This window comes from Mauremys reevesii, linkage group 2 (assembly GCF_016161935.1).
Source record: "Mauremys reevesii isolate NIE-2019 linkage group 2, ASM1616193v1, whole genome shotgun sequence".
Lineage (NCBI taxonomy): Eukaryota > Metazoa > Chordata > Testudines > Geoemydidae > Mauremys > Mauremys reevesii.
The window spans coordinates 59,212,637-59,231,169 of record NC_052624.1 but is presented as its reverse complement, the minus strand read 5'-3'; the positions used below and the strand labels follow the sequence as shown (position 1 = coordinate 59,231,169).

General features: G+C 44.7%; 1 protein-coding gene across 1 annotated transcript in view; it reads right to left on the bottom strand.

Annotated features, from left to right (window-relative positions):
- Positions 1-18,533, bottom strand: part of LOC120396980 (ATP-dependent translocase ABCB1-like) — a 45,945-nt gene that overhangs the window by 13,451 nt on the left and 13,961 nt on the right. Inside the window, exons 9-18 of the mRNA XM_039522289.1 lie at positions 17,765-17,890; positions 17,078-17,281; positions 16,061-16,231; positions 13,684-13,845; positions 12,475-12,717; positions 10,214-10,360; positions 7,921-8,025; positions 6,680-6,757; positions 5,223-5,306; positions 2,060-2,263 (exon numbers count right to left, since the gene is read on the bottom strand). Coding sequence (XP_039378223.1) covers positions 2,060-2,263; positions 5,223-5,306; positions 6,680-6,757; positions 7,921-8,025; positions 10,214-10,360; positions 12,475-12,717; positions 13,684-13,845; positions 16,061-16,231; positions 17,078-17,281; positions 17,765-17,890 — 1,524 coding nt within the window. The remainder of the gene's footprint in view (positions 1-2,059; positions 2,264-5,222; positions 5,307-6,679; positions 6,758-7,920; positions 8,026-10,213; positions 10,361-12,474; positions 12,718-13,683; positions 13,846-16,060; positions 16,232-17,077; positions 17,282-17,764; positions 17,891-18,533) is intronic.

Sequence of the window (18,533 nt, the reverse complement as noted above, 5' to 3'; positions counted from 1 at the left end):
TAGTAACAGATTTTAGCAACATGCCAGCCAAGCTTTCCCAGGTTTTCAGCAAAGGGGACCGTGAACTGCCACTAGCTGGGGGAGTTCAGAAACAAACACTGTGCATCTCTTCAGTCTATCTAGCCGCTTTGACCATATTCTATCTGCAAATCCTTTGGGGTTCGCTTTACATACATGCTCAATGTAACTTGTGGAGTGTTTGACCTTTACTCAAGAGCCTAAGTGGATGGCCAAACTCTCTTGATAATAATGCTCTGAATCTTGCTTCCCCCAAGTGGCTAGTGGATGCCATGTATTCTCTGGGGATAACCCTCAAGTGAGTGAGACCCTTGTGCCAGGATCAGACCCATGGTCTGATCTCTAGATGTGGGCAAAAAAACATTACTAGAACGAACCTTTAGAAAAGCTGATTATTGGGTAGGAAATGGCATCTCGTGAACCTCTTGGTCAAATGACCCCAAATTTGGATCACTACACGTATCTTGCACCCACATAAGCTTCACCAATTTATAGTGGTGCACCTCAGGAGATGGCAGGGCAGGGTTAGTGACCCAAACTTGTCATCTGTTGCACCAGACGTTCTGGAGATATAAGACCTAAAACCAGCCATTTTAAAAAAAGGTTTCTAGGTGGTGGGTGCATGCTCCAATATGTCGGTTGGTTTATAAGGTGCCACAGGACTCTTTGCTGCTTTAACAGATCCAGACTAACACGGCGACCCCTCTGATACTAAAGATAAGTTAATTACACCCCCCCACACACACACACCTAAGATGAAAGGAATTTTGAACTGAATGGCTGGAGATTGCTACAATGTGAGAGTCATAGGAGGTAATTTCATTTTGGGAGAAATGCAATCAAAGCGTTTGGGTGGAAAACTGGATGCGTAAACTTTCTTGGAATGAAGGTTGCCAAACCTCCAGGATTGTCCTGGAGTTTCCGGGAAGTAAAGTGTGTTGGTGATGTGAGGACATGTGGATCACTCTGAGTCATGGGAGAGAGCAGAGCTTAGGATAGGAGGAACTCTGTGTCTGCCACCCTCCGATGTCTGAACAAAGGGAGGAGCTAGGTATGTACCTTCAGGATCCTGTGTTCATCAGTACAGTGCAGAATTGTGTCCCTTCTATCATTAGCAGGGCATGGGGGCTGCATTAGAAAGGGAATTTTCAGTAGCGAGCTGCCATATGAGCAATCTAAGCATTTATTATCTATGCACACTCCAGGCAAAGTGAGTGTGCTCAGTGGCAGATGGAGTTGTACTGAAGAGTGGAGGAAGTAGTTAGCTCTGCTTGGTAGGTGTGTTAGGGAGATCTGTGGATGACTTGGAGATGTGTGACAGAGCTGTGGCTGGGATATGAAGAGATCTATGTGTGTGTGTGTGTGGAAAGGCAGGAGGTGCATGTGTACCTTCAGGATGAAGCATGTCTCAGTTCTATGTGGAATTGTGTAGGTTATGTCAGTAACAGGGCACGGGGCTTTAATTACAAAGGATATTGCCAGCTGTGAGGTGCGAGCCCTATACTTAAACTGGGAGGTGCGAGTCCCAGCTCGCATAGATGTACCCACTGTGCATAGCTAGGGTGGCATGAGCAGTGGCTTGAGCTAGCTGCATGAGTACAAACCCACCCAGACCCCCTGGGCACATACCTTGTGTTAACAGGGAGCATTGCGGAATTACTGAAAGAGGGCAGAGTTAAGGTTGCATGGGCAACCTTAACTCTGCAATTCCTGATGTTCAGAAGTTTGAGTTTTGCTCAAATCAAGGTTCTCCAAGGGGACCACATGCCACCAAACAACCTTAACTTTGTGTTAACATAATTTTTTTGCCATTGAATTTCAAGGCAATATGAGTAACTATGTGGATTTTAAAGCAATAAGAAAAGTCATCCTCAACCTTAACTAGAGTGGAGCTAGCATCCCACTATAATAGAATGTCTCTCTTTATCACTGTTTTATTTAATATATTTTCAGAGTAATTTCTGTAGAAAATAATCACTGACAACGTTGTCCTTAAAACGATATAACATTATACCCATTTAGTTTATATTGGAGATCTTACTCGTCCAGCCTCTTCCAAAGCTTTTTGATCTTTTGACGCATGACCAGCCACAGAGCTCAATCTAATAGCATTTGCAGCAATAATGAAAGGAATGCAGGCCAGGATAAGCAAAGTTAATCGCCAGTCATATACAAAGGCAATAATGATGGCAGTCAGAAGGGTACAGGCAGTCTTAGTCAACAAGCCAAGTCGGCTTCCAGTAGCCTATTAAAAGCAAAAGAGTCCAAAGTTAGAGTTAATTCCTGACACACTAAATAGAGATCAAATGTATGAAATCATTGTTCATTTAGGATTAAATATTCAGAGGGAGAACAATCATAAATGTTGTGCATTTAAAATGGACAATTATATATGCAAAAACCCATATGGACAATTAAATATGCAAATACCTCTAGCTGTGGGTGAGGTTCAGGAAGCCTGATGAAAATGTGGCCACATGGGCTCAATTCAACAAAAAATATCAGGGTCCTCCTGTGCCACAACAAGGCACAGAAATCATGAAGAGCCAACAGCCTCTAATTTGGGGCATTTCAGTTATTGGGTGCCCAGCTTAAGGCACCTAGGGCCTGATTTTCATAGGTGCTGTACATCAGCTGAAGATAATGGAAGCTGCAGGTTCCTTTAATTAGGCACTTTGTTTTCAGCAGTATTAGCAGTAGGAAATGAGCGTTCACACCAAAGAGCTCTTCTCTCCCTAAGGATCTGCACATCCATGTCATCAAGAAATTAAAAGTGATGATTGGCACAGCCATCTATGTAAACTGTGACAATACTCATGGCTCAGCTGAGCAAATAGTGGATTTTCCAGCTGGGGGCCAAACTGGAAAACCAGGGGGATGGGGGCAATTGATTCGATTAGATCTGAAACAATTAATTTTTTTTTTTGTCGAATAAAAAATAATAATTTCAAACTGACTAAAACATTTTGGTTGACTAAACACCCCCCCCCCCCACACACAGACAATTTTTTGTATTGATTTGGCCATTTTGCAGTATTTTTCTCCTCTTTTTTTATTTGGCCAAATTTGAAAATGAAATGCCATTTCAAAACAAAAGTAGAAATGGCTTATTTTTCAATGGTCAAAATGAAACATTTAGACTTAAAATAAATCTCCCTCCCTATTTCTTTTGACTATTAGTCAAATTTAACCAGATTTAGGGTCCCTAAAAATACATATTTCAGCAAAAATACCATTCACTGAAAACATGTTTGCCAGCTCTACTCATGCTTGCAGATGAAATGGAAAGTTTTGTGGAAACAATCCATCTTTCAAATATCGCACTGTGGACAAACCAAGAAAACCTTGGATGGGAAGTATGATACTTTCTTTGGTAGCCAGAGGCTTTCCTGCCCTCAAGAGACTTTTGTGTTCAATAAAGTTATACAACCAAACCAATGCCAAGATGAATTATTGCCATATACTCTGGGGCTTATACATAAAGATCACTTTGAGGCATAGGCACCAACTACGTGGCACCCACTGGTGCCCAAGAATGTTGGCGCCTATGCTTTGAGACTTCAGCTAGCACAACATATGGCTGCCCATTTACTTAGCAGTAGCCATGTTGGTTCCAGGCTATAGGAGAGAGAAGGTAGGTGAGGTAATATCTTGTATTGGACCAACTTCTCCCGGTGAAGAAGACCTAAAGAAGAGCTCTGTGTAAGCTTGAAAGTTTCTCTCTCTCACCAATAGAAGTTTGTCCAATACAAGATATTACCTCACTCACCTTGTCTCTCACTCCTTGATTTTCCTTGGTTCTCCAGAGCAGAGGTTCTCGCCCTTTTTCTTTCTGAGCCTCTCCCCCCCACCCCAACATGCTATAAAAACTTCATGGCCCATCTGTGCCACAATAACTGGTTTTCTGCATATAAAAGCCAGGGCCAGCATTACGGGGTAGCAAGCAGGGCAATTGCCTGGGGCCCCATGTCACAGGGCTCCCCACGAAGTTACATTGTTCAGGTTTTGGCTTCATCCCCATGTGGTGGGGCTCAGGGCCCTGGGCTTCAGCCCCATGAGGTGGGGCTTTGGCTTTCTGCCCTTGGCCCCAGTGAGTCTAATGCTGGCCCTGCTTGGCGGACCACCTGAAACCTGCTCGCAGCCGGTTGAGAACCACTGCTCCGGGGATCTATTAAGCTTTTTCATAGTTTGGATCCCATGCACCTGTTTTACCTTGACAGCTGGGATGATGGACCTTATCCTCAAGTATTAAGTTGCAGTTTTTAAAGATTCAAGTAATTGTACGTTCAGTCAAATCTTTGATTGATTCCCATTCTGTGCTGGCCAGTAAAGAGGAGATGGGAGAGAGTATGAAATCTACTGAGTCTGAGGATCTAGTGAGTCTAGTGAATCTGGGAGTTGAGGAAGGATTTGTTTTTTTAAGACAAGTGAAGTAGAAATTTAATGTTATTTTAAACTATTGAATAAATCAGGAAACTTATTACTCTTTGCTCATGAGTGAATTTATTTTAAAAAGTATGGCTGATTTTTTTCTTCAGAATTTTTTTGATGGGGTTGTGTGGTGGGGAGGAAAGGAGAGATGGGCAAATTCTGCAGAATTTGCCCCTTATCTGCAGGATTTGCGGTGGCTCCTATCCTACCCCACTCCCCAAAGTCACACAGTCCCTTGTGCTTCTGCCATCACTGATACTCTGTATTAATGACAACTCACTTCACCCCATAAAGCCCACATAAACAGGCTTCCTGTGTATGAAATGCAGTGGACAGAGCTGGGAAGAAGAAATCTACCCATGTTAACATGAGGTCAGGGTATTGACTGCAATTCTCCCACACTACAGCCCCTCCAAGCAACCGAAGTGGGGCTTTAGGGCCGCTTGGTACACTGAAGACTTTCCTCCATCATGTGGTTTAAGTGGTGCAGAAGTGCTTACACTGGCTCTTGGACTTTTAAAGTTAGTAAGGTGTTTACTTAGCCCTTACAGTAAGGAAATGGAAGGTGTAAGAACATCTGCTGAAGCTTTGGTAATCGTCATAAATTGGGACCAGTGAAACTGTTTCCAAGACGTTGACAGTGTGCTATTTAAATGTGTCAGCCAGTCTCTAGAGTAGATTTACCAACTCATTTTCCAAAATAACTTCATCGCCCCTTGCCAACACTGCAATTCATAGTTGTAAGCAAAACATAAAAACAAAAACAAACATACCCCTTTGATCTGTGAAGCGTCTGTAGCTAGTCTGGTTAACAAAACCCCTATGGCATTTTTAGGATCGTCGTACCAGCCAATCTCCTGCAAGGGAATAGACGGTTCCATTATTTTTGCTTTTGCAAATGAAATGTTCTTACCGTAACTCAGACTGGTCAGGGTCATTAGTACAATGTGTGGACATTTAAAGCTTGACTAGCACGTGTGTGGGGGGAAGAGAGAGAGCCAACATAAGCACTAAGATACTCACTCTTCTTCTGTGATGAGCAACATTTGTCAGATAAACTGAAAATGATCTTAAAATAAACTTTTCTTACCCTCAGAAGATTAAACTGTTAACAATCCAGGTGCTAACAACTGCAAAGATTTTAGAATTTAGAGTCAAGTATGTGTCATGCACCATAATGACAGTTTCAGAGTGGTAGCTGTGTCAATGTGTATCAGCAAAAAGAACGAGGAGTACTTGTGGCACACGTACTCCTCGTTCCTTTGGCACCATAATGAGAGTGCCTTCCACGCCCATACCAACATCGGATAGTCACAGTGCTCCTCTCCTACACGTTTTATATTACACTGACTTCTGTAGAGCTATTCCTGATCGATATGAGTGCATGTGGGAGGAGAATCAGCTTTATTATCCTTAAAGGTAGTGGAAAAGAAGGAGAGGTTTGGGGTTTTTGTAATTTTCCCTCTCTTCCCCATCCCCTTAGAATGTCCCTATGCATATGCAGAACCCTGTGATACCAAGCGCTACCAATGGATATGCAGGGTGCTTAATCGTTCACCCACAGAGAATCCTCTGCAAGGAACAAATAGAGCTGTGTCCTTTCCCAGGGATCCATCAGGAGGGAATATCCAAGGACAGTCATGTTGCAATAGTATTATTGTAAATCAGTCCTGATCCAGATAGTCATCTTGACTAGAGAAACCACTCTAGTGAGCAAAGATAATGCTTTGAGAACCTTTACCTGTTATGATATGGTCCGTTTGCTATGTAGTTGGATGCAAACAGACCTAAACTTATTTATCTAAACATTTATATCATGACCATCAGGGTAAGATAGAGATTTAACTTCTGTTTTGTTAATCTTTGCAAATATACCAATGCACTCAGATACATGCATGCTTTATACACTCTTCAGTATGGTCGACATTGAAAGAGATGGCATCAAAATTAGACTGCTCTCCTAGCAGAACTGAGTTAATTTGTACATGCTTTTGCTTTATTTTGTTTCGCACGTGTGCTCAGAGACTTGCCGCTTGTGCAGTGTTGAAGTGGCACTAAAAGGATGGGTTCTCTTGAAGCCGTGTTGGAGGGAGGCTCTACACAGGCTGTATGGAACCAGGAATTTTCATGGTGTTATATAAACATCAGCCCACAAAAGCCACCTGGCTAACGTGGCAGGAGTGCTGAATATTTGCTGTCTATCGCTCTTACCCAGAAACGAGGCCCGTACCTGCTGAAGCAATGCTTTGAATGACAAAGATCGCAATCTCTTGGTCAGAACTTCCCCAGACTTTCCAAACATGAATCCCTGAAAAGGGAGAATGGGAAATACAACAGTTGAATTGTATGTGCTGGGCTGTACAGTCATATTTAGAACAACCTGCTGTAAATGTGATGATATTTCAACTGTTCAGCCACACAGTTCACAGAACCTACACACAGTGTTTTGGGAGATGGTTTCAGACGTTAGTTTAAAGCTGGTGAAAGGTACCACACACATTCCTGGAAACTGAAGTTTCATCGTACTGCCCCACCCACATGCTTCCGCAGCCAGCTGCAGAAGTCAGCAGTGGAGTCACCTTCCCTGCTTACTCATTCCTTAGCCTCACTACTCACACTGCTATCTAACAGTGCCGACTGGTAACGTACACACCAATGTAGCGGAACTGGGCTGTGCCCAAACGCATTCTCCCTAGGACACACAATGGTCAACAGCATCTTTCAGGCATTGCTGCCCTGGGCTGCTTTGTAACTGGCATTCGGGAATGGTAAGGCTCTGAATTCCATACCAGCCATTTGAGTCATTCAGTGGCTTGGCTCTGGAACAGTTTCTAAGAAATATAGTGAATACAAAGTTGCATTATGTCCAGAGGTGAAAGTAACTTACAGGACTTACCGGTACTGCCAGAGTCCGGAGGGGAGCGTGGCCTCAACCAGAAGAGGCGTGGCCTCTCAAGATTTAAAGGCCCTGGGGCACCAGCTGTGGCTGGTAGCCCCAAGGCCTTTAAATCAACCCGGGGCTCCCAGCTGCAGAGGTGGCTGGAAGCCCCCAGGGCTCACGGGCAAATTAAAGGGCCCAGGGCTCCGGCTGCCACAGAGCTCCGGGCCCTTTAAATTCCCACCGGAGCTCCAGCTGGAATTAAAAGGGCTCGGAGCTCCCACGGCTGTGGGGAGCCCAGAGCCCTTTAAATCCCGGCCCCAGCCCAGCCGCCGAGGCTGTGCATGGGATTTAAAGAGCTCTGGGGTCTCTGCAGCGGCGGGGAGCCCAGAGCCCTTTTAATCCCAGTTGTGGAAGCCGGTGCGGTCCAACATGGCATATTGGCTCTTGCCAGTATGCCGTACCAGACCATACCAGCTTACTTTCACCTCTGATTATGTCCCCAATATACCTCTCAACGAGATCTGAAAATCTTGACCATAATGCATGTGACCAGATACTCAGCTTTCACTTTTCAATGTAGTGAAGTTTACCTGGATGATGTGTGTTACTAAGCTGATCACTGCCAGGACAAGAAACATTAGAGAAAGCAACGTGGTGTTTTTGCTCCTTTTTTCAGGATCTGTTTCTTGAAAAGCCTGTGTAAAAAAAGCACAAAGTGACCACCAGTTACAATAGCTCAGGAAACACTGTAGAAACGATTGAACTTCACCTTCTCTCAGCTCTTCCCCGGCACCTGAACTCTGCCACCTCTCAGCTTTCTGCTGCTGGCCAGGAGGTCACTCCACCTCTCCCAGCTGACCTGCCTCTCATCAGCTGCTCCTTCTCCAACCCTCCACCAGACCCTCCCCTCATTTGCCTGTGAGCTGCAGTTCCACTAAAGTGCCTCCAGGCCAGTACTGGGTTTACGATGGCACCTGTGGTGCCATGGAGCCAGGCCCATGCTCAGAAAGGGTCCCGGACTGCTCTGCTTGCACTGTACCCTGAGACCCCCCAGCCCGCAGGCTCCTGCCCCGACCCTACCCGCCACTTGCTCCTCTCGGTCTGCCCGCCAGCTGCCAAGAGCTCCTCTCCACTCCCTGGCCTCACCCGCTGGCTTCTCTCTGCTTCCTGGTCGGACCTCAGTGCACCTCCGGCTCTGGGCAATCTCTGCTTCCCACTGTCTCCCTGAGCTGCCTGGGACTGATGCAGAAGCCTGGCCCATCTTGTCCAGTTGAGGGGGGAAGGGGAAATGGTGTTGGGGGCTTGGCTGGGCCCTTCCAGGCACGTGGGTCCTGAGGGAGCCCAGGTGTGGCAGGCCCTGGCCTGGCTGATTGTGTCACTCCCGAGGGGCCAGAGTGATTCCCTGCCCCAGGACGATGGTGTCTCAACCTGGCAGACACAGTTGTCTCCCAGCAGGGCCAGTGAGGGGGGCCAGGAGGCAGGGCATGTGGGAGTGGGTCTCTGGAAGGCCTGGGGGGGTGCTGGGCTGTGAGGGGGCGGGGAAGATCTCTGTGTGTTGGGGCAGTAGGGAGTAGGGGTTCTGTGTGGAGTGCTGGGCAGTTGTGGTGTTGTGCAGGGTGTTATGCATTTGTGACAGGGTCTGGGGGAGGCGCTGGTCATAGCGGGTCCAGGGGGGCTTTGGCCATAAGGAATCAGTGTGTGTTCCGGGGTTGGGCAGGGAGGGCTGTGTGATGTGGCAAGGGCCCACCCCCGAGGGGAAGAGGCATGGTGGCAGCACAGGGGCGGGCAGACCATTGTGCGTCCGGCAACTGCTGGTTTGTAAGTAGTGCCCTCACACTGGGCTGGGCCTTGCGGGGCCACCCCTGCCATGCCAAACCCCATTGCCCCTCGCTGGCTCCTCGCTCAGGGACTGTGTGACAGATTTCTTTCCCCCCTCCACACCCCACTTGGCCTCTCGTACTCCTGCAAAGGAATCTTCCATTCCCCACTCACACACCTTTGACTCTCACCAAAGTGCTTTGCGATGCTTGCAACAGCGTTAGCCAGATACAATGCTGATCTGCCTTCCCCGGGGACTCCCTGAGGGAGGAGGCCATTGGGATGTGACAACTGAATCCCCTGCGCCATGCTCCATTGCCCCATATGTGTGGCGCTGGGCCCACAAAAAGTTAATCCAGCCCTGCTCCAGACTGCCACTTCACCAGTGCCTATCTGCCTTTCACTGAATGCTGTCACTCCGTCAGACCATCCACCGCCCCTCCAGCTGACTACAACACCCCTCTTCTCTTGTCTGAAGATAAAAGATTCCCTCAACATCTTGCTCCAACCATTCTCCCTGGCTGCTGCTCCAACTCCCAGCAGCTTCCAACAATCATATACTGGAATCCAAAGGAAGACTCCATTTCTTTCCTGCAATGATTCAGGAATCAAGGGGTTAATTATTCAGACAGTCCCATGGATGTCCCTGGTACTTACAAACACGTTGGAATGCAAGGTACCTTGAAAGAGCTTACTGTCCGAAGAGAACGGGTACAATGCAAAGAGCAGGGTCAGGTACAAGGCAGGGAGCCTGCACAACAGTGGAGCAGGGTAAATGAAAACTGAGTTTGATAAGGGAAGGTGATTTGCTTCTCTGGAAAGGTGAAGTCATTCCAAATATGGGGCTGGAAAATAGGCAAGAAGTCCCAAGTGGGGAGAGGAGATCAAAGGCTTGATCAAGTTCCTGCTAAAGTCATTAGAAAGACTTGTAGAGTTCAGTGACAGTGGGAGTAGAAGGAGGCTCTAAGGCATCACTAGAGAGGACTAGTTGGAGGGTCGGGTAGGATTTAAAGTTCTGCATTTGTGCCTGGTTCAAGTTAGTTTACCATACAGTTCTGAACTTACCCCAATGATTTTTCCAAATATAACTGCAAATGCAGGGTGGACGCCACCAGAGAAGGCAGCAGCAATCACGCCAAAGAATATATGCAGCCACTCAGGTTTGTTCAGAGCCAGAATTCTGGAATAAGGCACAGCAGGGAGATTTTCCTCCTACATAAGAGATAAAATTCAACTGTTCATTGAAAGTTGTGGAACATGACAATTTCCTCAGCTAGGGGGTAAATCAGTAAACTGTCCTAGCAACTGTTCATAGATAACTCGCCCCAGCCTCCAATGTACACACTGAATGAGCAAATGTATTGAAGATTTGCCGCTCTGTAATTTAAGGTCTTAAAACTGCTATTGCAAAGAAGAAAATCTGCAGGTATAAATTTAACAAAAGGCTAACGGGGCGGTGTGGGGAGAGGGGTGGGTGGGATGGGGTCTACATAGTTCAGTGAAATGTCAAATAGGGTCAGTGACCATGGTTTGCAACTTTAACACATGAATCATTATAACAACCTAAAAGTCTCACTGTTCTTTTTATGCTCAGATCAGTCTAGTTCAGCCTCTGCTAAATGCTAGTGGGTTGGCAGTAATACAATTGTGTCGACTTATGTCAGTTAGTCTGTTTTGTCTTTTACAAAATACAGACTATGACTCATTATCAGATGCATGGAAAAGGCATATGAAACAGTGATTTAGGCTTCATCTCCCTTGAAAAATACTTGGCAGCTCAATTCAACTTCACTGAGCTATTCAAAATGTCCATACATTTGTTGAGGAAGTTGTGGAAGATGAAATGAAAACATAGGAACTGGTACAAATTATTAGATGAGGTTCTGAGCCAGTTGTGATGGCCTCGCCTGGTTATCTTTGCCTGTGTTTCAGATACTGGAAAAGCCTGCCCACGCTTCAACCATACAAGCCTGCTGAACTTTGTGACATCAATAATTTCATGTCTTCCCATCTGATTTCTTCACTTTACTGAATGTGTTTAAGGATCACAAGGCTGGCTGGGCTCAGCTCCGCCCTCCAGGCTTTGTGACGTGGTGCACATGATTGCAATGCCACTCTCATAAATTTGGCCCGGTTGGCCCCCTCATCAGGCCAAACCTGAGCAATGCTGCAACCTCTGAGGTTGCAACACCTGGAGTAAGGAGCCAAGCCCAGCTAGCCCTGCGGGACAGGAGCTGCAAAAGAGCAGCTGGTGTCAAAATCTGTGGTAAACACTGCCCCCCCGAATGTAACCCCCACCTCACAGCTGGGCAACACTCCCTCTTCCATAATCCTTGTCCTGCACCCCATTTTGGACCCTCTGATGTAGCCTTCCCCTACAGCCAAGCGATTCTCCCTCTGTCATACCACCTATCCTGGCCCCTACCCACCTCAACTCCTTCCCACAACCCCTCACTGTAACCCTTGGACCCCAAATCCCCCCACTCTTTTACCCTCTTCTCTCCAGGGGCTGCATGACGTGGCTGTGGTTTTTGGGGAGCTATCAGTTTGCCACCCCTCCCCTGGATCTGTCTGCCCCCATATCCTTCCCTCAGCCCCAAACTGCACCTCTACACCCCTCTGCCCCCATTTCCTTTCCCAGACCCTCCAACTCCTTCTCATTACATCCCCAGACTCCTAATCTCTCCATTTTACCTCCAGCCCCCCAAACCTCTTCACCCCATGGGTTGTATGTGGGAGGGTTGTGTGTTTTTGGAGAGGGTGTCTTGGTTTACCACCCCTCCCCCCAGTTGCTGTTTACATCTGGCTAGAACATATGGAATCTTAGCTCTGAGCTCCACCAAACTCCTGATGGAGCCCTGCGGCGGGGGAGAGCATTGGGTCTAGGAGTGTCTTACGAAGTCTCTGGGTCATAACAGACCATTACAAATAGGGTCTGAGCTGAGAAAGGTTGAGAAACAAACACAAACATCTAGCAAGGTTAGGTATGTTATGGATTCTGATACTGTATTCAATAAATCAAACATTTTATTATTATTATTTGAACATCTTAATAAAAAGATAACTAACAAGCATAAAGCTCCTTAACACAATATTGTGTAGCAGGTTAATTCTGTCTCAAGAGATCAGACTGATTTGTTTACACCTGTGTTTTCCCTGAAGATTCCCAATTCAAGTATTCACCCAGGTCAACGCTGCATATCACAGGATCATAGCAAATGTGGCATGGCTTAAAGCCTTTTTTAAAAAGAAAATAGAATGACCTTTGTTCCTATTCTCACAAGCCATCACTAAACTTTAGGATTAAACTGAATTTTAACACTAACCTCTTTCTCCTTCGTTTTCTTCTTCTTTTCAGACGACTTTTTCTTAGAAGAGATCTTTCTGCTTTTACACCTTCTGGATCTCTTAGGAATGCTTCCCATCTCAATGATTCCTGGTTCTTCAAAACCACCAAGATCAGTCAGGTTCTCCATCTTGAGATCTTCGAGATCCTCTTCCTCATAGTCTTCATCTTCTGTCTCTTCATTGCTTTCTGACATCTCATTTTGAGTGTTTCCACCATGACCCTAGTGACAAGCAAGGAATAGTGATACACAGTCACAAGACAGTTTGCAGCAAGGGGAAGGAACAGTATACTTGGTATGGAAACAAACAAAATAACAACACTTTGGTTACATGGTCACTTTCACATCGTAATTTGTATAGGCCAAGTTCTCTGCCAGTATAAGTTGGTGCAGTTGCAACTTACCCCAGCAGAGAATTTGGTTCTGTATGTTTTTCCCGCCCCACTAGCTATATAGCTCAGTCAAATCCGGGATCTAACAGTTCTGTGATGATGTCATCCACCTCTTTTGCTCAGTTATGTTTTTGACTCATTACATTGGGTAAATGTGAAGCTACCGGTGAAAAACAACCACTTCCAACTCAGAAACAAGATTGACTGATCAACTTTCACTCAACTAGAAAACATACAGAAACTGCAAAGTGAAAATGGCCCAGCTGTTTCAGTGCAGAACCTGCATGTGTCAGCAATAGTATCAGTGAGATCATAGGCGCCGACACTGTGGGGGCTCAGTGGCTCAAGCAGCCACCAAAAAAAAAAATTAAAAAAAATTAGGGGGTGTTCAGCACTTGCAGGGCTGGATAATCTTTTGTGGGCCCCAGCGCCTGGACTGTGCCCCCACCCCAATACCCCGCCAACCACTCCGCCCCAAGGCCCCTACCCCAATTGGCCTCTTCCTCCCCAAGGCCTCATCGCACTCGAACCAGAGGCCCCGCTCTTGCTCAGCCTCAGCCTCTTCTCCCTGAGGCCCGCCTGTGCTCTGCCCCTGCTCAGCCTCCCTGCCACCCCCCCAAGGCCCTGCCCACAGGTCACAAGGGAGGGGGAGGAGGAGGGGGACGGAGAGGAGCACCCTCCAGCAAATACAAAAATCAGCACCTGTGAGTGAGATATGCAGATAATGTTCTGGAGTAGAGAAATGGCCAGTAAATCCGAAGCATTTAGTCAGGAGTGCTCTATCACATCTCATTACCTGCTGCATCACAAGAGAATAGTAGACACCCTTCTGTGTCATGAGTTCACTGTGTGTTCCCTGTTCAACAACAACACCATTGTGAAATCCAGCAATAATGTCAGCTGTTCGGATTGTGGAGAGCCGGTGAGCTATCACAATGGTGGTACGTCCAGCCCTAGCCTTAACAGGGGAAAAAAAACCCGAGAGAGTGGTGAAAAAAACCCAGAAACTCCCTACCTAACAGTACAGTGATAGTGTGGAAAATACAAGCGTAAAAGCCCTGCTGACCCTTTATAGCTGATCATTATCTCCACGCCTGCTGTCTGATTTAACAATCAAAGGACACTTCTGATTACAAAATCCACATTTATAATAATGACAGGGGAAAGTGGATTAATTTTATAGGCCGTGCAGGTACCCACTGCCTATAGCTAAGGTTGCCTGACACTTCCAATTGTAAGACCTGTTGTCAGATGTTTATAACTTTGCCAAGATTTAATTATTTGGGCTGAAACTTTCCATGCTGGTATCTGCCTCAGGTTGGTTTTTTTTGTTTTTTTTTTCTAATTTCAGCAAAAATGGTTCAATGATTTCTCAGAATGAGGTTTGAGCAAAATATTGTTGTTTTGCCCATATTAAAAAATTCTTAAACTGTTTAATTGAGAAGTTTTATCACCTAAATGCTTGAGAGCAGGGATTTGAAATTTGGAGGAGATGGGCATGTCTCACTGGTATCAGGGATGTGCCTTTTACCATTCCCATGAAAATCTACCCAAATTTGGCCCAGTTATGAGGCTCTGAAAAATCTCAATTTGTATGTGCTCAGTAGAGACTTATTAGCGTTCAGCAGCTAAATTCCCCAAAGAAACAGTCTGCTTTGAGCACGCTGCATTGTATGACAGAAGTGGTGACCAGATCACAACACTAAAATATCAGGACACATTGGGGTGCCGTCAGCCTCACCCACAGTCCACCCCAGCTCCTCCCAGGCTCTGCTCCCACTCTGCACCAGGTCTGCCCCCACCCCACTCTGCCCCCCTTTCTCATTCACCCTAATGACAGGAGTGCACATGCACCATCCCCACAGAGTGACTAAGCAGGTTCCAGTCCAGGATTGTGGGGGCTGAGCAGGACTTTGCCTACAATTTCTCCTCCCTATAGTCAGCGGGAGTTGTGGCCCTTGGCACAGGAAACAAGAGTAGGGAGAGCAGAATGAACAGTGATTATGGAAGGAATCAAAGTTATGCAGTAAAGGATGCTCTTGTCTGCAGGAAACCCGCCTTATTTGTTGCAGAAGTTGTAAGGTGTGTAGTGAATGAGGCAGGGGATTGCAGGAAAAGAAAGGATGGTCTCATTGTTATAGCAGCTGAATATTGCCCTAGAAAATTGGATTCTAGCCCTGTCTCTGTGCTGAGAATTCACGGCTGCAACTGAAGTCAATGGGAGATGTGCTTTTAACATATCTAGTGCTGTATAATGAAATATTGAGTCCTGGGCATCGCAGATCATGCACCCAAAAGTAGTATGCACTTTCAACATTAACATCTCCGTGCCTCAGTTTCCCTTCTGTAATATGGGAGTAATACTACCACCTTACCTGTCAGGGATGTTGTGAAGATAAATTCATTAGTGTTTATGAAGCACTCAGATACTAGAGTGATGAGAGGTATAGAAAAGCCCATGAGGAAGTTAATAATTTTGTTTTCATAGGGTTTGAATGGCATGCTGACGATAAAAAGAAATATTGACTAGCACTGAATTGTGATGTGCGGCAGGATGTGGTGGAGGCCAGCATTAAAGAAGACAACTTCTGTCTACACACAAATTTCTTGGCAATCAGGAATGATGCTAACAGAAATAGAGCCTGTGATTGCTTTAGGGTTGCCACCTGTCTGGGTTTTATCCAGACAGTCTGTTTTTTGGCTTCTGTGTCTAGGTGCCATTTAGGGTTTCCAGGTGCCCAGTTTTTGGTGACCTGGCAACCCTATGGCACCTGAACCAAAAGCTTAGTTACTGCAGGGTGGGGAGAAGTGCCAGGTCATTAACGCGCACCAGCCTCTGCTCAGCCGAGCTGCCTCCTACATACAAGCAAGCTCCTAGACACAGTCCAGCAAGCAATGGGGTGTGTGTGGGGGAGAGAAGCAAATGATGGAGGCAGGGCCTCAGGGGAAGAGGTGGAAGAGGGGGTGGGGCCTCAGGGGTTTTGGAGTTTTGATTAATATCATGACACCAAAATTTTGACAATGCATCCCTACTGATATCAATGCCCTCCTTGAAATCAGTGGAGAGCTGTGCTTAAAAACGGATGGCATGCTATAGCCTTTAATGTCAAGTTTAGCATATGGTTGTTGTGCTTCTTAATACTGATTGATAACTCTAGCAATAGGATTCCTACCTTATCAAGAGCTGCTTGCACAATAGATTCACTCTGAGTGTCCAGAGCAGAAGTGGCTTCATCCAGCAGCAGAATCCTGGGATTCCTTGCCAGGGCACGGGCAATAGCAATTCGCTGTTTCTGCCCTCCGCTCAGCTGAGCTCCCCTTTCCCCCACCATGGTGTTAAATTTCTGAGAAAACCAGAGGAGCATTGAGATTGCAGAAGGGGTCAGTTGAAATCCTTTTACACATCCACCCCCATCTTCTTGTTACTATCACAAACAGAAATTCCCTCTTTTAAAAGTTTTATGATGGATGCTCCAATAAACACTTTAAGAATAATTACTTCTAAAAGAAGTGTCTTGGCCAATTACATTCAGTATTTTTTTCCCTTTGAGGCAGAGGACAGTTTAAAATTTCTAATGATCGATTTACATTTTTTTTCTGTCTCACCTTCTAGTTGGCCAGGAATTAGTATGTGGCGTGATGGTTTTCTTTTAGCTTAAAGAATGTACTCTAAAATTAGATTTTTCAATTATTATAAAATAGAAGCAACTGAAGTGAAGAAGCAGACAAACTAGACCTGGCTGAAGGAATCCAGCCATTTGATTGGCTAACAATAATAACCAGTGACTACTCAGGACCACATCAAAGCAATTTTGTTTGCCAATGTCAACCCAGTTTAAAAAACAAATAAGGACAGGAATATTGAAAGTGGGAAAAGATAGATAATACCTAGCAGAAGAAAACAGAATAAAAACAATCTGGTAAATTGAAAAATCTCTCATTGTCCATAGAAATTCCTTATCCACCCTATTAAAAAATGTTACCACATGACATACAGTTAGTATTGTAAATTAAGAACATTGTGGCCCAAATTGTCAATTGGAATAAATGACAAAAGAGCAGTGAAAAGCTAGTGAAGCACCATCTATTTGCACCAGCAGAGAATTTGGGCCACAAAAATTCAGAAGAACCGAGAGAGAAACCAAAGAATTCGTCATAGTTATAATGTGCTCAAAAGTACATCAACTCACATCAGGCAGTCTGGATATAAAATCAAAAGCATTGGCTTCTTTAGCTGCTTTCTCAATTTCAGAATCAGTAATACCCTCTCTGCCACAGCGAATGTTCTCAGCTATTGTTGTAGCAAACAAAATAGGCTCCTGGCTTACAAGGCCAATACGTTCTCTTAGCCACTTTATATTAAGTGTCCGAATATCTCGTCCATCTAAGGTAATCTGAGTGGAAAGGCATAAATGAAGAGTTTAAGGAAATGTATTATGTTTAAAATAATTAGTTGTTATAATGGTATAATAATAATAATTGACTTAAGTATTTGTTTAGCAGCTTCTCACATGAACAAAGCAATAACATTGAAACAAAATGACTAGGAAAAATTAAAAATATATCTTCACAATCACCTCAAACTAGAGGAATGGAAGGAGCAGGATAAACAAAAAGGATATCCCTAAATATTTAAATCCAAATTTTGACTTCCCTTAATATCAGTAAAGTCATATCTAGGTTTTTACAATATTCTCATCATTATGGCATACAAGTAATGAAAAATCAGATTCAGAATTTCTTTGGATGCTACATATCTTTTGCTCTTTTAAGAATCCAATTTTTTGTAATGTCCTTTTAAAGTATAGGTGTAATCTAGTCAGGAAATTAATCTTCATCCTAGTAGCCAGGAATATCGACAGTTCATCCAAACTAACCTCTCCTTGGACTGGATCATAGAATCTCTGTAGCAGCTGAATAGCAGTACTTTTGCCACAGCCACTGGAGCCAACCAGAGCGATTGTCTTCCCCGATTGAACTTTCAGGTTCAGGCCCTTGAGAATCTGGAAATATAATCTTTATATGTTAGTCCAATAAATACAGAGCTGCTTAAATAAATGGTTTGTTTAGAAAAACATCATGATCAAGCCAATAATGAGAGGTCTGGTCTAACAGTGAACTGAACTCCCAGAACTGCTTTTAGTCCTTTGTTTCAATCCTGGTTGTAAAGCACTTTGAAGATGACAAGAAAAAGTTTTTATTACTAATAACAGTCTTGCTTTGTTCTATTCTTATTCTATAAAGACTGCCCTAAGAAAAACTCTTTGGCTCTGAAAACAAAGTGGGTGTTTTAATATCCCCAATGGAATGAAGAGTCAGGGTATGACAATCTCTACAATTTACTAGGGAGGGATTAGTTATGGACTAATGACACTTTTGTTGCAATGTTCACATTTAGGAACATTTTACCTCAGTCCATTTATCCCATCTTATAAATGTCTAATATTACTAGAGGCCAAAATATTTGTCTCCTGTGGGAACTCTTATGTATATTGATATTTAGGCTGATTTATGACTACACATTTTTTTTCAATAGAAGATCAAACCAATAGTAATATTGTTCTTGTCTCCTTATACTATACCAGAAGAGCTCCAGTTTTCCAGTAAGCTAATAGCAGATAAGCTTTGGTGTTTGCTTGACCAAGC